Genomic DNA, 24,163 nt, shown 5'->3' with positions numbered 1-24,163 from the left:
TGGCTGAGCCAAGGGGCTGCAGGGACCCTCTAATCCTCCCCCCGACATCTCTGGCCCGGCTCTGGAGCTGTGGTGCAAGGCCAGGGCTGAGCCCAGGTGGGACGGGGGAATTAGACCCCCCCCCCATTCCTCCAGCCTCGGGCTTCTGCCCCATTCTCCACCCAGTGGGGCCTCTCCCTATCCCCAGTTCGGGGCCTCCCCTGGCCCTCACCGAGCTCCTGTGCTGGGGACAATCCAGGGGTTTGTTCTGACCTTTCCACGCCCATCTCCAACCTAGGGAGGGCGGGTGAGGCAGGGCTGGGGGCGAGGTTTTTGGGGGCAGGGTCCCAGGGCTGGGGGGTGCCCTGGGGGGGGGCAGGGCCCTAGGACCAGCACAGACCTGGGCAACACTGAGCGAGCTCCTGGGAGTGTCCCCAGCCCGCTGAGTGAGGCCCCACCTGCTCGCAGGTGCTGCTATAAAGCTTCAGCCACAGAGCCGCTGCCAGTTCCTGATTCCTGGATTGTGGAGAGCCCTGCGGGCTAACGGGAGGCGCAGCCCCATCGAGCGAGGCAGAGAGAGACAGAGCCCGGTGCTGGGACACTCGGGGCCGAGCCCCCCACCTCACCACCTGCCATGAAGCCCCGAAGTCTGGGCACAGCTGCCCTGCGGCTGGGTCTAGGGCTGCTGCTGCTGGCCACAGGTGAATGGCACTTGGAGCCGGATCGGCCCCACCCCGGGGCCCTGGGCTGCGCAGGGGGTTGGGGGAGGCGTGGAGTGGGGGACGGTGGAGGACCCGGGGCAGGTTTCTGTCCGTTCCTAGAAGGATCCGAGGGGTGGGGCCGTGGCTCAGCAGGTCGGGCAGCCCCAGGGCCCAGCTCTGTTCCGCTGCCTTTAGCCACTGATCTACCGCTCGGGGGGAGGGGGGGGGGGGGGGGGGGGAATGGGCGAGTGGGGCCTGATTGTCCCAGGCGCCGCAGTGACCCAGAAAACAATGGGCAGCGCCTGGCGTTCCCGGGGTCCCCTCTGCCCAGCCCCCCCAGGGCCCAGTGTTCCCAGGGTCCCCTCTGCCCACCCCCCCAGGGCCCAGTGTTCTTGGGGTCCCCTCTGCCCAGCCCCCCCCCAGGGCCCAGTGTTCTTGGGGTCCCCTCTTCCCTGGGGAGGGTGCTTTGGGGAGCCCCTTCTCCTCCCCCAGGGACCCTTGCTGACGATGCCCAGGAGCAGCGGGTTGGGACCCAGGAGGGCGTTGGCCGACAGCCATTGGTGCCTCTGCCCAGGGGCTGACCCTGGTGTGTCTGCCCTGGGTCGGTCTGGCTGAGCCCAGCGCTAACGGCCCGGGGCCAGTCAGGGAAGCCCAGCAGGGAACGTCCTGTCCAGGACCCTGGGGGCAGCATGTAGATCCCTGACTGCGAGTGCAGGTAGCCCACGCCCTGCGTGACCTGCCAGGAGACCGGGACACGGCGCCCTAAGAGAAGGGGGGATGTTAGCCCCAGGCTGGTGCTGGCTGCAGGACAGGCCCCGGCTGTGGGCTCAGGCCGAGGACTGCGGGGCCCATGGGCCTCCTGTGGACGGGGCAGCGCTGCCCACTGGCCGGCCGTGCTCTCTGCATCAGGGTGGGCTGCTGGGTTAGTGGCAGGAATTGCTCCGCAGGACGCGCCAGCCGGGCGCTGTGAGGCCCAGGAGGGACGGGGTCAGAGCCTCAGCGCTCCAGGGCTGAAGTCCCGGCCGTTCTTACTGCCTGGGGGTGTCAGCAGGGGAGGAGAGGCCAGGAGGGGCAGGGAGGGCTCTGCCCATGGGGTCAGCGCCGTTCCTTCAGGCACCTTCCACAGCACGGAGGGAGGCAGAGGCCGCGGGAGCCCCTGGTGGGCAGGACGCTCTGGCCAGGCTGGCGCTGCCAGGCCCCTGCTCTGGACCCCCAGCTACTGACGCCAACAAAAGGTGCTTGGGGAATGAGCCAAGTACACCAATAGGCCAGAACACAGAGCGCAGCCCAGCCCAGCCAGCCCCACGGCTCGCTCCACACAGGGCACACGAGGGTGGGGGTGTGGGGAGCGCTCCGGGGAACCTAGGGGGGGAGGCAGATCCCCGGACCCTGCAGGGCTTGTCTCTGCTGGGGACGTGAGGCAGCTCCAGATGGGACCAGGGGCTCCCGACACCCAGCTCACACCAAGTCTGACCCCAGACGCGAGGCTTGGGGAAGGTGCCTGATCCGCAGCGGGGCTGAGCTGTGCTGGAGCCCCCAGGGCACTCGGCTGGGCCCACGTCAGACCCCACATTGGGGTGTTTGAGCCCCAGCAGCGCAGCCCCTCTCTGAGTTTGAGCGGGGGGGCTCGGTGCATCAGGCTGCGGCCCCAGGCGCTCTGGTCGCTCCCATCCAACTGGGGATCATCAGCACGGCCCCGGGACCTGCCCCCCAGGGGCCACCCCCGGCTCCTGCAGGATCCCCAGAGGACAGTGACATTTCCCTTCCTTGGAGCAGCTTTGTCCCCTCGGGGTCATCATCTGTCCCCCTTGTCCCTGTGACCGTCCAGGTCTTGGCTGAGCCCTGGGAATTTTCGGCCTCACTAGGATCTTGTGGCAGTGAGTTCCCCAGGCTAGTCACGTGCTGTGTAAAATAACTGCCCCTGACTCATGGGCGCCTGACGCCTCAGCTGCCACATCCAGGGGTTTCTACTGCTCCCCTGTGCCCCATATTTTGTTCTGTTTTCTTCTGAACTGAATGGACCAATTCTCTCCTAGGCGCAACACAGGGCACCACCAGCCTCACTGGCGGCACCGACACGACCACCCTGCCCCTCAGCAACACGACCACCGCGTCCACCACCAACACGACTACAGCACCCCGCGGCAACACAACCACCCCTCTCCCCACCAACACAACCACCCTGCCCCCCACCAACACAACCACCCTGTCCCCCGGCAACACGACCACCCCTCCCCCCAGCAACACGATCACCCCTCCCTCCACCAACACAACCACCAAGCCCCCCGGCAACACGACCACCCCTCCCCCCAGCAATGTGACCACCCTTCCCCCAGGCAACGCGACCACCCTTCCCCCCGGCAACGTGACCACCCTGCCCCACAGCAACACAACCACCCCTACCCCGGGCAACACGACCATTCCGTCCTCCAGCAACACGACCTCCCCTCCCTCCACCAACATGACCACAGCGCCCCCCGGCAACACAACCAACCTGCCCCCCAGCAACACGACCACCCCACCCCCCGGCAACACACCCACCCCTCCCCCCAGCAACGTGACCACCCCGCCGCCCGGCAACGTGACCACCCTGCCCCCCAGCAACGTGACCACCCTGCCCCCTGGCAACGCAACCACCCTGCCCCCCAGCAACACGACCACCCCTCCCCCTGGCAACACGACCACAGCGCCCCCCGGCAACACAACCAACCTGCCCCCCAGCAACATGACCATCCCGCCCTCTAGCAACACGACCACCCCACTCCCCAGCACCTCCATTACGACCCCGGCCCCTATCCGTTTCTCTCTCTCGTTCCGCATTGTGAACTGGAACTTCAACGACTCCCTGCTCGACCCCAGCACCAGTTACTACAAGGATTTATATTCCAAAATCCAGAGCCTGGTGAGCACAGCAGCCCCTCCCTCCCCTCCCGGCCCCCTGCCCCTGCCTGCCAGCTGGGGGCGGCTGCCAGCCCCAGGCTGGGGGGCTCCGCGGGGAGCTCCATCGAGCTGCCGTGTGATGAGCCTTCGGGGCTCTGGTGGCTGCTACAGTTCAGGCTCCACAGGCAGAGACCCCACGGAGCGGGGAGGGGAGACGCCCCCACCCCACCCCCAGGCCCAGCCCTGGGCACCAGGCCCCTCAGCCCCACAGTCTCCTGTCCTGGAGCAGTGAAGGGAGAGTCCCTCAATCCTGTCTGGGGAGCCCCCCTGACTCCCCCGGGACCCTGCCCTCAGCTCTGGGCTTCTCTGCCCCTCTCCAGCCAGCTCTGGGGATACCCCCCCCGACCTTGCCCTCTGCTCTGGGTCCCTCTGCCTCTCTTCAGCCACCTCTGGGGAGGCACCCTGTGCCCCTGCACCACAGGGAAGAGCAGAGAGAAGAGCAAGGAAAGTTGGCAGGGGCCAGGGCAGATCTGCCAAGCTGGGTGCTCCCTGCCCCCCTGAGCTGGCTGGGGTGCTGGCAGTGACCCTGTTCCCCTCTCTGTCTGTGACAGTACAACAAGACCTATGGCTGCCCAATGTGCCTGAATGGGGAGAACTACCTGGGATTCACTGATCTGCATTTCAGGTACAGTGTGTGCCATGGGGCTGCCCCACCTGTGGGCAGGGAAGGGTGCCTCCGGGCTGAGGGGTGGGGAGAAAGGGGAGGAGAGAGAAGCTAAATCTGTGTGACCCTGGGGGTGCCATGTCTGACAGCCCAGAGCTTTGGTTGCCTGAGGCTGTGCTGGGCGGAGCTGCGAGGGGCAGATGGATGGTGTGGGGACGCCAGTGCAGGGGCAGGTGGGAATGGGGGAGCCGGGGCAGAGGTGCGGGAAGGGCCAGGGCCAGAACCAGTTAACTCCCCCTCTCCGGCACGCTCTGCAGCCAGGGGTCGGTGGTGACTGAGTCCGTCCTGCAGTACCGAGTGAGCAACACCAGCATCAACGCCACCAACCTTGAGCAGCAGCTGACACAAAGGCTGGACGGCCAGAACAGCACAGACGGGCTCGAGCTGGACAGTATCCGCGGTGAGCAGGCTCTGGCCGGACCCCACAGTGTCTCCACAGCCACGTGTCCCGGGGTCCCTGTGCTGGGGATTCAGCCCATGGCTGAGGGGGGCTGGTGTCCATGGCCCTTGTGCAGAGCTCTGTGGAGACGGGGCTGCCCTCGGGGCCTCCTCCAGCTCCCAGCAGAGGCCCCTGGCTGGGTTGCTTTGGGGCGTGTGGAGGGTGCCTGCCCTGCCGGCCCAGCCCAGCCTGTATCTGTCCCGGGGGCGGGGGGGAGGGAGGGCTGAGCCCTGGGAACTTTCGCCCTCGCTAGGACCTTGTGGCAGTGAGTTCCCCAGGCTAGTCACGTGCTGTGTATAACAACTACCCCTGACTCGTGGGCGCCTGATGCCTCAGTTGCCCCGTCCAGAGGATTCTACTGCTCGCCTGTGCCCCATATTTTGTTCTGTTTTCTCCTGAACTGAATGGACCAATTCTCTCCTAGGCGCAGCACTGGGCCCCAACAACACCACCCCGCCCCCTGGCAACAACACCACCCCGCCCCCCAGCAACACGATCCCCCCACCCCCCAGCAACGCGACCATAGTGCCCCCCGGCAACACGACCACGCCGGCCCCCGGCAACGCAACCACCCCACCCCCCAGCAACGCGACCACAGCGCCCCCTGGTAACACGACCACGCCGGCCCCTGGCAACGCAACCACCCCCCCACCCGGAAACGCAACCACCCCGCCCCCCAGCAACATGACCACCCCGCCACCAACCAACACGACCACCCTGCCCCCCGGCAACAATACCACTCCGCCCCCCGGCAACACGATCCCCCCACCCCCCAGCAACGCGACCATAGCGCCCCTCGGCAACACGACCACGCTGGCCCCTGGCAACGCAACCACCCCACCCCCCAGCAACGCGACCACAGCGCCCCCTGGTAACACGACCACGCCGGCCCCTGGCAACGCAACCACCCCACCACCCGGAAACGCAACCACCCCGCCCCCCAGCAACACGACCACCCCGCCGCCAACCAACACGACCACCCTGCCCTCTGGCAACAATACCACTCCGCCCCCCGGCAACACGATCCCCCCACCCCCCAGCAATGCGACCATAGCGCCCCCCGGCAACACAACCACGCCGGCCCCCGGCAACGCAACCACCCTACCCCCCAGCAACACGACCACAGCGCCCCCTGGCAACACGACCACGCCGGCCCCCGGCAACGCGACCACCCCACCACCCGGAAACGCAACCACCCCGCCCCCCAGCAACACGACCATCCCGCCACCAACCAACACGACCACCCTGCCCCCCGGCAACAACACCACCCCGCCCTCCAGCAACACGACCATCCCACCTCCCAGCAATGCAACCACCCCGCCCTCCAGCAACACAACCACCCCGCCCCCCGGCAACACGGCCACCCCACCCCCCGGCAAGACGACCACCCCGCCACCAACCAACACGGCCACCCCACCCCCCGGCAACACGACCATGCTGCCACCAACCAACATAACCACCCCGCCACGAACCAACATGACCACCCCGCCCCCCGGCAACACGACCATCCCAGCCCCCGGCAACACGACCACAGCATTCCCCCCGCAACACGACCACCCCGCCCCCAACCAACACAACCACCCCGGCCCCCAGCAACAGGACCACCCCGGCACCCAGCAACATGACCACCGCACCCCTCAGCACCTCCATTACAACCCCGGCCCCGATCCATTTCTTTCTCTCGTTCCGCATTGTGAACTGGAACTTCAACAACTCCCTGCTCGACCCCAGCACCAGTTACTACAAGGATTTATATTCCAAAATCCAGAGCATGGTGAGCACAGCAGCCCTCCCTCCCCTCCCGGCCCCCTGCCCCTGCCTGCCAGCTGGGGGCGGCTGCCAGCCCCAGGCTGGGGGGCTCCGCGGGGAGCTCCATCGAGCTGCCGTGTGATGAGCCTTCGGGGCTCTGGTGGCTGCTGCAGTTCGGGCTCCACAGGCAGAGACCCCACGGAGCGGGGAGGGGAGACGCCCCCACCCCACCCCCAGGCCGAGCCCTGGGCACCAGGCCCCTCAGCCCCACCGTCTCCTGTCCTGGAGCAGTGAAGGGAGAGTCCCTCAATCCTGTCTGGGGAGCCCCCCCGCTCCCCCAGACAGTTGGCAGGGGCCGGGGCAGATCTGCCAAGCTGGGTGCTCCCTGCCGCCCTGAGCCGGCTGGGGTGCTGGCAGTGACCCTGTTCCCCTCTCTCTGTGACAGTACGTCAATATCTACGGCTGCCCAACGTGTCTGAATGGACAGAACTACCTGGGATTCACTGATCTGCGTTTCAGGTACAGTGTGTGCCATGGGGCTGCCCCAGCTGTGGGCAGGGGAGGGGGCAGCCTCCTGCCTCCTGGGCTTGGCTGTGGGGGGGGGAGAAAGGTGAGGAGAGAGAAGCTAAATCTGTGTGACCCTGGGGGTGCCATGTCTGACAGCCCAGAGCTTTGGCTGCCTGAGGCCGTGCTGGGCAGGTGTGTGCTGCCCTGCGGGGGGCGGGGGCAGGTGGGGGCATAAGGGGGGTGGTTCAAGGGGGTTGTGGGTGGGGCAGCTGGTGCAGGGCCCAGTGGGTAGTGTGGGGAAATTGGTGCAGGGCCAGGTGGCAGGAGCTGGGGGGCAGATGGATGGTGTGGGGAGGCCAGTGCAGGGGCAAGTGGGAATTGGGTAGTCAGGGCATGTGGGACTGTGGCGCGGGAAGAGCCAGTTAACTCCCCCTCTCCGGCACGCTCTGCAGCCAGGGCTCGGTGGTGACTGAGTCCGTCCTGCGGTACCGAGTGAGCGACACCAGCATCAGCGCCACCGGCCTTGAGCAGCAGCTGACACAAAGGCTGGACAGCCAGAATAGCTTTGATGGGCTCCAGCTGGACAGTATCCGCGGTGAGCAGGCTCCGGCCGGGCCCCACAGTGTCTCCGCAGCCACATGTCCCGGGCCCCTGTGCTGGGGGCTCAGCCCATGGCTGAGGGGGGCTGGTGTCCATGGCCCTTGTGCAGAGCTCTGTGGAGACGGGACGGGGCTGCCCTTGGGGGCTCCCCCAGCTCTCAGCAGAGGCCCCTGGCTGGGTTGCTTTGGGGCGTGTGGAGGGTGCCTGCCCTGCCGGCCCAGCCCAGCCTGTATCTGTCCCGGGGGGGGGAGGGCTTCTGGGCCCCCTGGCAGCGCGCCCATTGACAGCCGTCCTCGCTGACCCTGGGCTGGGGCTGGGCCCCCGGCCATCACACTCAGCCTCTTCCCAGCACCCCAGGGCCAGCCCCCTTCCGACAGCCCCTGACTGTCCCTGGCCCTTCTGCCTGGCCAGCTGCGTCCCCTGGCCTGGGCCCCTCTCCTAGGATCCCTCCCCTCCGGGTCCTCCCCAGCCCCTGACTGCTCCTTCTTGTGTTTCAGCCAACTCTGGCAGCTCTCCCCCGGCCACCTCGGCGCCAGCCCCCCTGGTGCCTGGCTGGGGCATCGCCCTGCTGGTCCTGGTCTGCATTGGGCTGGTGCTGAGCATCGTCATCTTCATCCTGCTGGTGAGTGCCCCCCGCTGCCCATCCCTCCAGCCTCAGGCCCCACTCCAGCCTCTCTGCTCCCTGCCTGACCCCACCATCCCCTCTGCGCCCCGCCCCCACTTACCAGCCTCCTCTCGCCCCTTCAGATCGTCTGCTCGTGCCGCAGGAGGAACCGTGGGAAGCTGGATCTGTTCAGCTCACAGGCCTCGTACCAGCCCATGAACGAGTACCCCACCTACCACACCCATGGGCGCTTCAGCGGCCCTGGCAAGAAGCAGAATCCCTACAGTGACGTAAGCAGCGGGGCCTGGGCCTGCCCTGGGTGCCCCCTTGCCCAGCATGTGCCCCAATGTCTGTCCCCGTACACTGCCTGGGTACACACCTGGACCCCGGTGCCCGGTACCTGGCAGCCCTGCCAGGCACACGCTGGGGTGCCAGTGGCGGGCACTGAGGGTGGATGCCCCCCCATTGCTCACTGAGGGCGGGGGTTGGGGGGAGGAGGGGTTGGTCAGCTCATCCTAGAAAATTTCACCAGAGGGAAGAACACAAACCCGGGGTGCAGGGGTTAGTGTGTGATGGTGGCACGGTGTTTCCCACGGTCCTAATTGTGTCCCACCCAATGCACACCCCCCCCGGGAGAGAGCCGGGGGGGGGTCAAGGGCACAGGGGGACCCAGAGACAGAAATGTGAGCACGGGGCCCTGCTGCACTAGTCAGCTCGTTGGGGGGGATGTGCTGGGGGGGGGGATGCGATGTGGGGGGAACTCCTAGGGTAGATGGGGTGGGATTATGGGATTATAGGGCCTGGACTTGGTTTGGTTATGGGGTGTGGTTCTTGGGGGCGATGAAATGGGGGGTGGGCCTGGGGGATTATAGCGCGAGGTACTGGGGGGTAGTCCTGGGGTGGGGGGGTGCATGTCCCTGGGGGGCAGGGGACTGGCCTGGCCAGATCCAGGGGAAATGTTGCTCTCCCCAGTCAGGTAGCTGCAGCCCAGGCCCCGTGTGGCGGCCTCTGACCTTAACCCTGGCCCCCCTCGCTGAGTTAATCAGTAATGGGGCAGCTCCCGGCTGACATCAAACCAGCAGCTAAACAAACAGCTAATGGGGCAGGCCGATGGCTCTGCCCACCCCACCCCCACGGCTCTGCCTGGGTCTCTGGGGGCCGCTAGACCTGTACCTGCCATGGCCTGTCCTGCCCTCGGCAGCACCAGCATCCCTTCCTGCCCTGGGACCGGCCCCGAGCCCTGCTGGCTTCTCCGTCCCCGGCAGGGTCTGTGGCCAGACAGGACGTTTGCTGAACGCTCGGCCCTAGTTCAGCAGGAATTCACTCCGGGCCGGTCTCTGGCCTGGGCGCGACGGGAGGTCAGACTAGACGGTCACCATGGGCCTGCTGGCCTGGGACACTCGCACCTGGAATCTGTGACTCCTGCCTCTGTCCGTGGGGGACGAGCCCCCTGCCTTGCTCCAGAGGGGTGGGGGGCTGGGAGGGCTGGAGTGGGGCTGGGGTCAGAGGGTGGTACTGTGGGTGGGGGGGGTTGGAGGGGTGGTCAGAGGGTGGCTTCGGGATGGCATTGGGAGTGGGGCAGGGTGAGGGTGGGGCGATGGAGTGGGGGTAGGGTTGCAGGGTGGAGTTGGGGTAGCGGGATGGGGTGGGGTCACAGAGTGAGGTTGTGGGGCAGGGGAGGGGGTGGGGTCGCAGGACGAGGTTGTGGGGCAGGGATGGGGGTGGGGTCGCAGAGCGAGGTTGTGGGGCAGGGGAGGGGGTGGGGTCGCAGGACGAGGGTGTGGGGCAGGGATTGGGGTGGGGTCGCAGAGCGAGGTTGTGGGGCAGGGGAGGGGGTGGGGTTGCAGGACGAGGGTGTGGGGCAGGGATTGGGGTGGGGTCGCAGAGCGAGGTTGTAGGGCAGGGATGGGGTCGCAGAGCAAGGTTGTGGGGCAGGGATGGGGTGGGGGTGGGGTTGCAGAGTGAGGTTGTGGGGTAGGGATGGGGATGGGGATGGGGTCGCAGAGCGAGGTTGTGGGGCAGAGAGGGAGGGGGGTGGAGGTGGGGCTGATGCCTGGCTCTGGGAGAAGTTACTCTACAAATGGCGCCGTGGCAGCGCCGGTTGTGCCCCTTGCCCAGGGCGGCCTGGCTGGGCTCTGCCCCGGCACCGTGCCTATGGATCCCAGGCGGCCCCGCTTCTGCCCCGGGACGGGGGTTAGTGTAACTCTCATGCCCCACAACCTCGCGGGGCTCCCGGCGGGGGGCAGCCTGCCCTGACGGAGCCTGGCTGGAGCCGGGCCTTGCGCTCCCAGGGAGGGACGCTGGGCTCCCTCAGCCGAGCCCATCCCTGCTGGCCGGTGGGAGGCAGGCGAGGCCTGGGCTGTGCCCTGTGCAGAGCCCGGGGTGGCAGGTCCCTCGGGGAGGGCGGCTGGGCTGGAGCCGGCGGAGTCTGTACGTGGGGCTCTAGTTTTCCCTCCCCTGACCCGTGGGGACCCGGCCGCCCTCGGTGGGTGGCTGGTGCCTCCTCGGCTCCACGTCTCTCCCTGTGACTGAACGGCCGCCGTGCCCCCTCAGCCCGGCTCTGGCCCGGCACCGCCTGAGGGACTGGGGGGCCGGGGGAGCCTGTCAGGGCAGTGGGTCACTCTGCTGTTAAATGGCCTTAGCCAGGCCAGCCCCAGGGTACCCGGCCAGCCCCACAGCCCCAGGCCAGCCCCAGGGTACCAGGCCGATTGGGCAGCTGTGAACATGGAGAGGGCTGGTCTGCTGGCCTGTGGGGCCAGCTCAGAGGTGCCGCATGTGGGGAAGTTGGGGGATGAAGGGGGCTCTGCTGCTAACTCCCTGCATCAAGCACAAATTGTTTCCCAAGTAAACCTTGGGGGGGCGGGAGGGGAGGGGGCTGAGGGATCAGGGAACTCCTCAGCGATAACGGGGTGGAGTCACCAGTGGGCTCAGGGATGAGGGGCGTAGGCAGGTGCAGGGGTAGAGGACTTGAGGGGACATTATCCGCGTGAGGGGCCTAGTGATGCCAGCACCACAAGCCCTGCAGTGGGTGGGTGCGTCCGCCGTGGGCCCCGCCAGCCGAGCAGCCTGTGCTGGGCCGGGCTCTGCCTTTGGCATGGCAGAGAAGCGCTGCTGCCCGGCCGTGGCCGTCGGGGGGCGGGCCCCGGTGAGGTTCCTGTGGGGCTGGGCCCTGAAACCGCCCCAGTGGGTGTTTGTGTTACTCGCGTCCCTGTTCCTAGCTGGGCTGGATCCAGCTCCTCTGCTCTGTGCAGCCAGTGGCTCAGGCTGTTCAAACACCCGGGCTGAGTAAATATTTACCTCTGCAGGCTGGCTAATGGCGGGAGACAAAAGAGCCAAGTCATGGGAAGCCTGGGCGGGCGGGCGGGGGGAGCGTAGCCAGCTCATAGGCACCCAGGAGGGGCTGGTGTTGCTGGAGGGTGGGGACACTCCTGCCCGGGTGTGCCACCTCAGCCTGGACCCCTCGCCTGCGGAGCGGGGCAGGCCTGTGCACGTCCGGGGTGGGGAACGGGACGTTGGGGGCAGTGAGGGGCAGAGCTGGGCGCGTGACGAGTGCCGTATTTACAGTAGACACTGGGCTGTTTGTGGTGCTCTTGGCAGGAGGCCAGCGCTTGCTCCAGCGGCGCCAGGTGCTCTGAACATTAACCCCCTGAAGCAGCCACAGCCCTGCGGGGCTCTGGGTTGGAGTCACCTTCTGGCCCCGTCATGTGCCCCCCGTGCTGCCGTGGGGCGGCGGAGCTGGAGCGGGTCCCTGATGTCTCTCCCTGCTGGCAGGGATGGGGGTGGCCGGTATCGAACGTGACTGGGGTCTGTTCGCCAGGGCTAGGCCCAGTGAGCCCCTCCCCGGGCCCAGAGCCCCGGTTTCTATGCCCACAGGGATACGTGGTGGTTGCCTGGCTGGGGGTCCTGGTTACCAGGTAACGGTGGATTGGCCCAGCCTGCCTCTAACTCCATCCCCTCTGCTTCCTCCCAGATCGCCACCGGCAACGGCACCAACGCCTTCTACACCAACCCTGCCACGTCAGACAATCTCTAGGGGCGCCACCCTGAGGACTGGTGGGAGCAGAGCTCCCACCATCGCCATGTGCTTCCTGCAGCTCGACTCCAGGGTGCTGGGCAGGGCCGACAAGGCAGCCCCAGGCAGGGGTTTGCTGCACGGGGCAGAGGGGGTATCAGCCCTGGGGACTCCCCCCCCCCTGCAACTCCCGGCCCTGTGGGAGGGGGAGCTGCTCCAGCTCCGATTGGGCCTGTGGGGCAAGCACTGATGGGGCAAATTCCTCCCCCCGCTCCACAAGGGAGGGCAAAGGGGCTGCTCCAAATATACCCCACCAACCAGCCTGGGCAGTGCAGGGAATACGACAGGGACTCCCCAGGGGAGCCCCCCCCCATACTGTCCCAAGCTGTGTATGGGGTGTGTCCCTGCTCCTCCCCCCACAACCTCCCCGCAGCCTGGGGAGCTCTCTCTGGCCCAGCTCCTGCCTGTTCCCAGGAGGTGGGGGAGCATCAGATGGTTCCGGAGCAGCCGAATTTGAATGCATGAAGGAACTGGATGAACAATGCAAGGGAGGGACCCTCCTCTGTCTCCCCCCAATTCCAAGCCCCTCCTGCCCCCAATCACTTGCCAAATGTATCCTGCCATGGGGCCCCCAGTATGCAGTGTTCAGGTTCCAGGGGTCGCGTTTGCCTGCACCACTGGCCTGGGGCTCTGTTTTTATACCTGTGATCTGTAACCACTTGGCTCTGTGACGGCCGCCCCACCGTGCAGGGGGGTCACAATGTCCTTGGGAAGGTCTGTATTTACAGTGCTGCACAATAAAGGGATCTGTGCTGAGTCAGGCTCTAGGCTGGTTTTCTCCTGCACCTCTCGGACCTCTGCTTCAAAAGGGTTGGAGCAGTGGCTGCCCTGGCCCTGTGACGGGGCAAGGTGGGGCTGTGCCAGCCCTGAGCTCTCGTTCTGCAGGGCAGCTGGAGTTCTCAGGGGCTGAACGGCTCTTGCTGGGGATCGGGGCCTATGGCGGAGCCGCCCTTCAGTGCCATCTCTTACTGGCTCACAGCATGTGACGGGGAGAAACCGCCTGCCACTGCCCTCCTCCCTCCAGCTGTGTGTTGACGTGTGGATCCAGGCGCCCAGCCTGGGACAAGCTGAGACTCATAGGACGGGCTGGGCAAGGCACTGGGCAAACATTGAAATGCCAGAAAACACGGAAACAAAAGTGAATAGTTATGTAAGGAAATGACTGTGGGCTAGGCAGCACCACCCCAGCCAGAGCCTCAGGTCCCTGGACCCTTGAGCTCCCTGGATCCTGACTCAGGAAAGCTGCAGCTACAGCCCCAAACCCAAACCCCTGTGCCCCAGGAGGGCCTGACCCCAGTCTGCTGGTATGGAGTGCACCCAGGAGGGGCTGGGACCCATGGCCATCACCACGCCCTGGGGGTCCATGAACTCCTTCTGGCCCCTCGATGGGGAGGAGGAAGCAGGAAATGCTGCTGTCTCCTGGCATGTTTTGAAGCTACTTTCTCCCAGAAGCAGTCAGGCGGGATGCGTGGAGAAGCCTGTGACGGCGTGGGAATTATGCATAATATATTGGATGAATATTGTGTTTCTCAGTTTCCCCCATGTGATGCATGGGTAACTAGTTGTGGAGGAAATAGTTATTTGCTCTTTGCAGAGACACAGGCACGCTGCCTGGAGGCCCAGGGAGAGTCCCAGAGGACAATGGCCACTTGAATTGCCTGGACTCTTGGTACCTAGCAAAAAAATGACCCTTGCTCTCCCCCAGAGCCAGATGGGTGTGACTGGCTGGGTGACAAAGGACTGGGGAGGGTCCAGGTGGGGCTTTTACCTGTGGGCTGCTGGAGGCTGGAGAAGCCTCTAGACTGGGCCTGAAGAGGGGTCAGAGGGCTCTGGGCTGACCCAGCTGGACTTTGCTGTAACTTTCTGGTCTCTGTGATAACTAAGGCCGCTCTGTGCTGTGTCCAGACACCTGATAACCCTCCTGCTGTCACCCCGCTGGCTGAGAGTCCCTACAGAGTCAGGAAGTCGGGGTGCAAGTCTCCCCAGGTGTCCAACTCAGGTGGAGTCGCCGCAGGGAGCTCACGGTGTGACCCAAGGGTGCTGAAGGTGCCAGAGGTTCGGTCCCAGGAGGCAGTGAAGCCGAGGGGCTGAGCCCACTGAAAGTGTGACCCTAAGGGCGGGGTGTGTGTGAGGGGACGAGGCAGGTGGGGAGGTGGACATGAGGGGATAAGGCAGGTGGGGTGGGACATGGGGCTGGGTGTGAGGGGAAGAGGGAGGTGGAGGTGGGCTGTGGGGCTGGGTGTGAGGGGACGAGGCAGGTGGGGTGGGGTTTGAGGGGACGAGGCAGGTAGGGGTGTGGAAATGAGGGGATAAGGCAGGTGGGGATGGGTCATGGGGCTGGGTGTGAGGGGATGAGGAATTTGGGGGTGGGTCATGGGGCTGGGTGTGAGGGGATGAGGAAGGTGGGGGTGGGCCATGGGGCTGGGCGTGAGGGGATAAGGCGGGTGGGCCGTGGGGGCTGGGTATGAGGGGAAGAGGGAGGTGGGAATGGGGGTTGAGGGGACTGTGACGTTGCACTCCATATGTTTTATGGAAATATGCTGATGAGAGAGTGAATATGATGTAACTGGAATATGCTTCATGCAAAAGGTCTCTTGTAAGGTGAGTGTGATCATCCGATTTGTAGGAATGTGTCATTTCTTGTATCTGAAGCTAGAAATATGAAGTATTACTCTGAACTCTTACTGTAACTATGCAAAGTGTGGGCCATTAATGGTGGTTTAGAATCTTGATGGTTCCCATTAACCAGGACAATTGGTTGTAAATGGCTCTGTTTACTTGTAAGCCTTCCTGTGTTCCTGTGAGTCAGGCCGGAAAGAATGGAGGCTGGGGTCTCACAGGACATGTGATCATGTCACCTGGGACTGGAATCCATCTTAAACCTGGTGCTTTTCCATTTAGAAGCAGGGGTGGGGACCCAGAGAGACAAAGGATTCCCGCCTTGTGCCAAAGCTATAAAAGGGGGTGGAAAAGAACAAAGCGGGCTGCCAGTCATGAGAAATTCCCTAGTTACCACTTGAGCTGGAACTAACAAGAACTGTACCAGGGGAAAGGATTGGGCCCAGACTAAGGTGTGAGCATCAACTGCTGGGAATGGGCCACATCCACCTTGATTGAATTGGCCTCATTAGCACTACAAAAAGTAATTTTACCTGTTAATATTCACACCTTCTTAACAACTGCTGGGAAAGGGCCACATCCACCCTAATTGAATTGGCGTTGTTAGCACTGACCCCCCACTTGATAAGGCAACTCCCATCTTTTCATGTGCTGTGTATTTATACCTACTTACTGTATTTTCCACTCCATGCATCTGATGGAGTGGGCTGTAGCCCACAAAAGCTTATGCCCAAATAAATGTGTTAGCCTCTAAGGTGCCACAAGGACTCCTCATTGTTTTTACTGATACAGACTAACACGGCTACCGCTCCGTAGTCAGTAACAGAAGCTTCCTGGAACATCTGAGGGTGAGATTTACCTGTATTCAGTTTCTTAAATGTATTAGGCTTAGACTTGTGTGTTTTTGTTTTACTTTGCTTGGTAACTTACTTTGTTCTGTCTGTTATTACTTGAAGCCACTTAAATCCTACTTTTTATATTTAATAAAATCACTTTTGTTTATTAATTAACCCAGAGCAAGTAATGAATCCCTGGGGGAGCAAACAGCTGTGCATATCTCTCTATCAGTGTTGTAGAGGGCAAACAATTTATGAATTTACCCTGTATAAGCTTTATACAGAGTAAAACGGATTTATTTGGAGTTTGGATCCCATTGGGAACTGGGTGTTGGGGTGCTGGAGACAGGAATATCTGCTGAGTGTTTTTTGGTTAAAGTCTGCAGCTTTGGGGGGGTGGTTCAGACCCTGGGTCTGTGTTGCAGCAGACTAGCGTGTCTGGCTCAACAGGGCAGGGTTCCCAAGCTGGCAGGGAAAATGGGCTCAGAGGTAGTTTCAGCACATCAGGTGACAGTCCCAAGGGGGTCTCTGTGACCAAACCCATCACAGGGACGAGGCAGGTGGAGGTGGGGCTTGAGGGGACAAGGCAGGTGGGGGCTGGGTGTGAGGGGACGAGGCAGGTGGGGGTGGGCCGGGAGTCCGTTAGCACCCTGGCTAGTCCATCCCAGTACCCAGTCAGAGCAGTGCCACGTCCTCCCTTAGCTCCAGTCTGGTTGCTGGCACTTGCAGGGGGTACAGGAGGAGTTCTCATGTGGCCTCACGCCCTTTTGCCACCCCAAAACCTTTAGGTTTGAAACTGGGCTGGGGTTCTGCCATTGCCCTTCCCCCTCGTCTGCCAGGGAGTGAGGGGGGCAGGACCCCACCTGCCTCCATGTATCAGCTGCCTTGGCCACAGACCGGGGTGTCCTGCCCCCTGGTTGGAACAGGGAGTGATGCCATGATCATTGGTGCTTACCCCAGCCCTCTGGGGCTCTGGTGCCCCGGGGAATGGTGAGACCAGGGTGCAGGGTGCCCCTGCAGGCCCCCTCTGGAGTCGCATCCCAACCCCAGGGCTGTGTGTATGCCAGGAGCCCAGCCTCCCTTGTGGGGTTAACCTGTTGCCCTCACTCCCTGCCCCCCTTCCAGGGGGGCTGTGATTTGGGCTCTCTCACCATGGCCCCTCTCTGACCAGGCCTCTGTGTTACCAGCAGCATCCTTCCAGCTGCTCCCCTATTCCCTGGGGTCTCTTTCACCCCTGGACAGGGGAAAACATGTTTGGCCATGGTCCTGCCCTGCCCGGGGCCACCCCGTGCTCGGTTGGGAGCTCAGCTCCCACCATGCTCAGCTCTGCCTTTGCTTTCCCGGGGGTGGGGGGGTGGGGAAGGGAGTGTCAGAGCCAGCATAAGTCGCATCTCCCATGGGGGATGGGTGGGGACCATCCCTCTGTCCCACTCAGATACCGGGCTCTGGTTACAGACAGGCCAGTATCCAGAGCTTAGCAGCTCCTCCTTGTGTTACCAGCCAGGGGGAAAATCCCCTCTTTCCTGCCAGCCGAGCTAGTCACATCTTCACATGCACCTGCCTTCTCCGCCTTCTGGCTCCCTGGATTTGAATCCTTGGCCGTTACAGACGCAGGGCTGCCTGGATCCTGTGTTAAAGAAAGACAGTCATTTTCCAAAAGGATGTCAAAGCTGGTGTCCTGGAGAACCTCAGCTACCAGCCATCCCGACCTCTCCTGTGTCTGCACAGGGATCCGGGCCATAGGCAGGGCAAGTGGCTTCATCCCGGGGACCTTCACCCAGGTCATATAGCCCCTCAGCATTGGCTGGAGTTGCACCACACAGGGTCTGACAAGGGGTCTCTGTGTCCCAGAATCTCCCCACCCCAGGAATGTCTCCCCCATTGACCACCTCCTTCCGCTTCCACTGGGAGTCCGAGGGGCCTGAGCCAATAGGGTACAACAGGACATGTGTACTGGGGCCTGGCGTGGGAGCCCGTCTCTCACCCCCCTGCCCCCGAGGAGCTGGCTGCGTGGCTGTTTCCCTCCCAAAGTCCGTCACACAGTTCACTCTCGGAGCCTGGGCTACAGGCTGCCTCCCTGGGCCGGCAGAGGCTGAATTAGCCCATGTCCTAGGCATTCGCCAAGTTAACCCTTCGAGGGTTCTGCTTGGCCACCATTTCCTTGGTCTCTGGGCATTGCGCCCACTTCTGCCCGCAGTAGTTACATCTCAAGTCCAGTCGCGTAGTCAAGGTCTAAGTGTAGGGGGAGCAAACAGAAAAAAGGCGCTCCCCCTTGGCTCCTCCCATTCTCCCCCCCCCCCCCGATTAACCCCGGGGCCCGGCTCAGGACTCCTGCGGGCTTCCCGGGGGTGCGGATACCCCCGTCCCCCCGCGGTCCCGGGAGAGTCTCTCCTGCCCAGCCCGCTCTGCAGGTGTCCCCCGCCAGGCTGCGCCGCCCGGCCCTACCCACGGGGTCCCGTCCCCCCAGCCCGGGGCTCCAGGTTCCTGCGCCCCGCCAGGGCCCCCCGTCCAGACAACGCGGCCTGCGCCCCTGCCCTGCGGGCCCAGCCCTGGGGAGCCCCTCGCCTGGAGGGGACCCCCCAGTGCAAGGCACCGGACCCCCACCGCTCACGTTCTGTCCTGCGCCGCCACCTGTCCCCGGCCGATCCCGGCCCCGCGCCGCAAGCGGATCCTGGCTCCGGCTCGGGGTGGGGAGCGCTTGGCCGCTGAGCCCCGAACCACCGCAGGAGGTGGCTGCGCCTGTGGCGATGTTGGGGTCACGTGGGGTGCAATGGCCGAGGAGCCGGCCCCCTCTCTTCTCCGGCCACGCCTGCCGCTCCCTCCCATGGCTCCTCCAGCAGTGCTGCCCCCCGCGCCGGCCCGGCAGGCGCCGCTTTTGGGAAAAGCGGTGAGGGGAAGCGGCTGCTTCCCCTGCATCCCGCTAGCTACGCTACTGCTCACTTCCCTTTGGGTCTCTTTTCATATCCGGACCTACTGTCCACAAACTCATCTGCCAGCCTAGGCTGCAGGTCACACCCGCAGTCTTTTGCCCACACCAAAACCTCTTCCTATGTGCCTCAGTGGTCAATTCAAACTTTAGCAGCAAAGCTCTGTTGAACAGTTCATAGTCCCCAATCTCCACTCCGTCCACTTGGCTGTATGCCTCTGTGGCTTTGGGACCGAGCCAGGGGGTGAGACAGTAGAGCCGATCCGCAGGGTTCAAATCCCTAGCCTTTTGAGGCAGTGAGGTAGGCATCTATATCGCCCCCCACCCCTTAAACTGGGGCAACAATTTGTTATCTAGGTTCCCTGCGGAATTGGCATCCCGAGGCCCTTCCTCACTTACCCCTTGGTGGGCCCTCTTGCCCCTCGGCTTCTCCATCTCCAGGTCATGCTTTCGCTGCTTCTCTGCTGCTCCAGCTGCCGCCCCTTTGCCCTTAGCCCCAGCTCCCACGGCTTCAAATCCACCATCGGGAGCCAGGTCATGAAGGCCCCTGCTGGACGAGGTGCTGGGTCTGGTGGATGCCCTGCTGCCGCTCGCTTCGGCTGTTGCCTCTGCTGCGCCCAGATCCTCTCAAAGCCTCACTTGGGCCTGGAACCCGCTTCTTGTCTCAGGGAGATGGTTCTACAGCTTTTCCTCGCTGTGTCCTTTAACGTCCCTTGTTTTACTGCTGCCAGTCACTTAGCGCAAGGCACTTCCGGTGCCTTCAGCAGCCAACCGTCCACTGGGTGCATTCGCCATCCATCCAATGGTGCCACCTGTCACGGATCCCCAGGCCTGGTGCTCTCGCACGGCTCTGGAACAGTCCCTGGGAGGAGCCCGTCAGTGTGTCAGCCCCTCGGGATTGAACCTCAGCGCCTTCAGCACCTCTGGGTCATGCCGTGAGCTCCCTGCAGGGAGTCCATCAGAGTTGGACCCCAGAGGGAGAATTGCACCCCCAAAGGCAGCACAGCACCCCGACTTCCTGACTGCAGCAACTCTCAGCCAGCAGGGTAACGGCAGGAGGGTTATCAGGTGTCTGGACAAAGCACAGAACGGCCTTAGTTACCACAGAGACAGGAAAGTTACAGCAAAGTCCAGCTGGGTCAGCCCAGAACCCAGAGCCCTCTGACCCCTCTTCAGTCTGAGTCCAGAAGCTTTTCCTGCCTCCAGCAGCCCACAGTAAGAGCCCCTCCCTCGTACTTTGTCCTCCAGGCGGTCACACCCTGCTGGCTTCCTGGGCCATCTATGGTAGTTTGTTGCTAGGTGCCAAATGTCTGGGCAATTGGAGTGGCCATTGTCTTCTGGGATTCTCCGTGGGCATGGGGCCCTGCGTGGGTCAGTCCTGTGTCTCTGGGTCTCTGCAAAGAGTAAACAACCCTTACCCCTACCTCGTTACCCATGCACCACATAGGGGAAACCGAGGCACAGACAATATCCACCCAAAATATTATGAAAAATTCACTCTGTCACAGGCGTGGGGGAGAGGGCTGGATGTGAGGGGCTGAGGCAGGTGGGAGTGGGCCATGGGGCTGGATGTGGGGGAATGAGGAAGGGGGGGCTGGGTATGAGGGGCTGAGGCTGGTGGGGGTGGGCTATGGGGCTGGGGATGAGGGGTTGAGGCAGGTGTGGGGGCTGGGTGTGAGGGGATGAGGCAGACGGGGGGCTGGGTGTCGGGGGCTGAGGCGGGCTGGGGGTAAGGGGGCTGAGGCAGGCAGGCAGGGGTGGGGTATGAGAGGGCGGTTGGGCGAGGAGGCCAGCATGTAATGGACACAGTCCCTGCTCTGTGGGAACAGGCAGCTATAAAGAGCCCTGAGGGCTGGGTGCGGCCAGGCCAGGGGAGATTACAGGAGCCCTGTGTGGTGAAGGAGCAGCGGTCACAGCCCTGAGCTCCTGCGTCACTGAGCCGTGCGCCCCCCTCACAGCAGGGCCCTGGCAGAGCCCTGATGAGAGTGACTGTGATGTTACCTGCCAGCTCTGTACAGCCTCCTCCCCCCGCATGCCCCCAGTCTCTGTGATTCGGGGCACAGGCCTCTCAGGTGTGTCGACACTGCAGTGTGAGCCCAGGGTCAGAGGGACTCGCGTCAGCTGACCTGTGAGAGAGAACCTGGGGTGTGGCTGAACCCCATGTTAACAATGTTCTAACCCGGGATTGAACCAAGGGTTCTGGTGTCCCCCCTGCAGCACTCAGCCCTGCGTCAGCCCAGCCCGACTCCCCAGCGCCCGCCCGAAATGGGGCCACTCCAGCCCTGTGACCACCATGCGCTGAGCGGGGACTTGGCTTCCACCCTGCACGGCCCAGGAGGTTTGACCAGCCCCAGCACAGCTACTCCGAAGGTAAGTGCTGGGCACAGAGCCTGTCCCCAGGGTCAGCCGGGCTCCCCTGCAGGGCTCTGGCTGGCTCTCCAGCCCCCGTGGTCTCAGCCGCTGGCCTCTCTGCAATGGCTGTGTCTGGCGGGGGGCAATCCGGGAGCACCATGCACCGGGTCTGCGCGGGGGGACACGCTCCCCCCATGTCAGACCCAGAGACGCCTGAGTCACCACCTGGCTGCGCCATCTGCACAGTGCTGTGTCCAGGGACAAAGAACCCCAGTGGGGCCAAAGGGCCTATGGGGAAGCAGGGCCAGAGCCCCGGGCACCCCTGGCCTGGGTCAGCGCAGGCAGCACAGCTGGGCCAGGAGCCTGGGTCTCTCCCTCAGGGCTTCTCTCTCCCCCACTCAAAACTGAGTCCCACGCGCTGGGCGGAGGTGCTGCCATGTGCAAACGAGCCACCTTCCATTCCTGGAGGGCTGGGCACGGTGCCCGGGCTGCCTGTCCTGCCCAGCCATCGCTAGGCTCAGCAGGGCCCTGGGCAGGAGCTGGACCAGCGCTGCCCACCCCTCCCCCTAGCGCCCGGCACACCCTGCTCCACACCTGGACACAGGTGTGTCACAGAGACGCTTCTCACCCGCCTGCCACAGCCCCTTTCCCGTTCCCTCTGAGTCACTGAGTGAAGAATTGTTTCGGAGTAGCAGCCGTGTTAGTCTGTATCCGCAAAAAGAACAGGAGTACTTGTGGCACCTTAGAGACTAACACATTTATTAGATTTATTTTGTAAATATTTTATTATTTTTTAAATATTTTAAATATTTTTTAAATTTATTTTTTAAGCTTATGCGCTAATAAATGTGTTAGTCTCTAAGATGCCACAAGTACTCCTGTTCTTTTGACTGAAGAATGGAGACAACTGGGGACAGGGCAAGACGTTTCCTCCACACCCTGTGGCCAAACCCCTCCCATGTCCAGAGGCCCCCACCCCCCCACCCGAGAGTGGCTGTCCTGCCCCTCTGAACCACAGCCCCCCGCCCCCTGGGAGGGCCCCTCCTCCAGCTTCACAGGCCCCTGCTCCTCTCTCCCAAGGGCTCCAAGGCATCAGAGCTGGATGGGCTCCCTGGGGTGCCAGCCCCGGCCCAGGGGCATGAGCCTCCTCCCCTCTCCAGGGCTCAGCTGGAAATCCCCTGGCACTGAGCCAGTCACACTCAGCCCCTGGAGCCCCAAACCATGCCCTGCTCTGGGAGCTGGACGCCCAGTGCTAGCAGCTGGCTCCTAGCGGGCCCATCGCTGGGCCATGCTGGAGTTTGTGGGCTGTGATGGGTACGGGGGGGCCCGTAACATCAAGACACACGTCCAGCTCTTGCTAGTGGGCATGAGCCCCCCAGGGAATCTGTGCAGCCCTTTGCCATCCCCCCCTGCACCACAGGTGCTGGAACTAGGAGGGCTGGGGGGCGCTGCACCCCCTGGCTTGAAGTGGTTCCATCATACACAGGGTTACAGGTTGGTTCAAAGCTCTCAGCTCCCCCACTGTACATTGTTCCAGCAGCCCTGCCCTGCACCCCCTGCTCAGTCCTGCGTGACTCTGGTGTTCCCAGCCCAAACAATGATCTTTTATGACCCTTTACACCCCTCATAAACCTTTACAGCCCCCACCGCAAGCACATGCCAGGGGAAGGCTGGGCAGGGACGAGGAAGTGTTGCCCCAGAAGTCCCACCCAGCCACTGCCTGCAGAGCCCGTGTCCGTGTCCAAGGGCCGGGCAAGCGAGCAGCGCACTCCCAGCTACGTGTCCACAGCCCTGCGCGCCCCTGGGCCCCAGCCCCACACCGTGCCCGGGTGCGAGACTGCCCCCTGCTGCCAGGGCATGGGGATACACGGCCAGAGTGCAGGGTTGGCACCGCAGTGCATGGAGCTGTCTGTACGGCAGCCCCTCCCCTGGCTCCCGGTGTCCATCCCTGGGCTGACATTGCCCTCTGCCGGCCGGCCGTAGCGGTGCAGTGCAGTGTCTGCTACACACAGGCCTGTTCGGGTGGACTCCTGACTGCACAGACCAGGGAGCAGCAGCTGTGACCCCAGGGAAGCCACCTTCACCCCCCAGGGCCAGGACCCCCTGCTAACAGGGGGAGGGGCCAGTGTAGCAGGACCCAGGCCAGGCTCTGGACACTCCCCCCCAGCAGCTGCCAGCAATTCCTCTACAGGGACCATGGCCTAGTGGTGAGAGCAGGGTCAGGAATCAGGAATCCCCTCTGACACTGATTGACTTGGACAAATCTCTTGACACCCACGGTCTCTTCCCTAGGGTGGTTGGGATGTCCAAGGTCTCTGGGGGCAGCTGCTGGAAGGTTTTGGGGGGCATGGCCCCAGGGCTGCGGGGAAGGCTGTCGACGCCAGTGCCCCAGGACTCAGGGGGAGGTTCTTGGGGGCAGGGCCCCAGGGCCAGTGCAGACCTGGGTGACACTAAGCAAGCTCCTGGGTTATGTCCCATGTCACGGATCCCCAGGCCCAGAGCTCTTGCTCTGCTCTGGGACAGTCCCTGGGAGGAGCCCGTCAGTGTGTCAGCCCCTCGGCTTCACCACCTCCTGGGACTCACCTCAGCACCTTCAGCACCCCTGGGTCACGCCATGAGCTGCCTGCACTGAGTTCCCCTGAGCTGGACCCCAGAGGGAGACTTGCACCCCCAAAGGCAGCACAGCACCCCGACTCTGCAGCGACTCTCAGCCAGCGGGGTGACAGCAGGAGGGTTATCAGGTGTCTGGACACAACACAGAACGGCCTTAGTTACCACAGAGACCAGAAAGTTACAGCAAAGTCCAGCGGGGTCAGCCCAGAGCTCAGAGCCCTCTGACCCCTCTTCAGTCTGAGTCCAGAAGCTTCCACTGGGCAGCCCACACTTACCAACCCCACCTGGCCCCTCCCCAGTCCTTTGTCCCCCAGCCGCTCACACCCAGCTGGCCCCTAAGGAGGGGGGACAGCCAGGGGCCTTTGTTGCTAGGTGCCAAGTGCCCAGGCAATTGGAGTGGCCATTGTGGTCTGGGACTCTCCCTGGGCCCCCAGGCAGCTCTGTGTGGGTCAGGCCTGGGTCTCTGGGTCTCTGCAAAGAGCAAACAACCCTTTCCCCCACCTAGTTACCCATGCACCACATAGGGGAAACTGAGGCACAGACAATAGTCATCTGAAATATT

The 24,163-nt window shown here is 63.6% G+C and overlaps 1 protein-coding gene and 1 long non-coding RNA gene across 2 annotated transcripts; both read left to right on the top strand.

The window, feature by feature from the left end:
• Positions 1–446: 446 nt before the first annotated feature.
• Positions 447–7,571, top strand: LOC135976786 (mucin-2-like). The gene is made up of 7 exons (XM_065574236.1): positions 447–680; positions 2,717–3,582; positions 4,172–4,245; positions 4,542–4,684; positions 5,148–6,497; positions 6,918–6,991; positions 7,432–7,571. The coding sequence occupies exons 1-6, from the start codon at positions 614–616 to the stop codon at positions 6,977–6,979; spliced, it is 2,562 nt and encodes an 853-aa protein (XP_065430308.1). The 5' UTR covers positions 447–613; the 3' UTR covers positions 6,980–6,991; positions 7,432–7,571.
• A 1,525-nt stretch (positions 7,572–9,096) lies between these two features.
• Positions 9,097–13,011, top strand: LOC122172947 (uncharacterized). Its single transcript, XR_006173473.2, has 2 exons — positions 9,097–9,541; positions 12,154–13,011. It is a non-coding gene; the product is annotated as an uncharacterized LOC122172947 (long non-coding RNA).
• Positions 13,012–24,163: the final 11,152 nt, after the last annotated feature.

This window comes from Chrysemys picta, chromosome 20, assembly GCF_011386835.1.
Source record: "Chrysemys picta bellii isolate R12L10 chromosome 20, ASM1138683v2, whole genome shotgun sequence".
Lineage (NCBI taxonomy): Eukaryota > Metazoa > Chordata > Testudines > Emydidae > Chrysemys > Chrysemys picta.
The sequence above is the reverse complement of the archived record's forward strand: the minus strand, read 5'-3'. Positions and strand labels throughout refer to the sequence as shown.

Excerpts from the sequence above, each read along its gene's own strand:
- LOC135976786 (XM_065574236.1), top strand. The coding sequence starts at position 614 with ATGAAGCCCCGAAGTCTGGGCACAGCTGCCCTGCGGCTGGGTCTAGGG. Across the intron at positions 681-2,716 it reads GCTGCTGCTGCTGGCCACAG|GCGCAACACAGGGCACCACC; the intron begins GTGAATGGCACT and ends ATTCTCTCCTAG. Across the intron at positions 3,583-4,171 it reads ATTCCAAAATCCAGAGCCTG|TACAACAAGACCTATGGCTG; the intron begins GTGAGCACAGCA and ends TGTCTGTGACAG.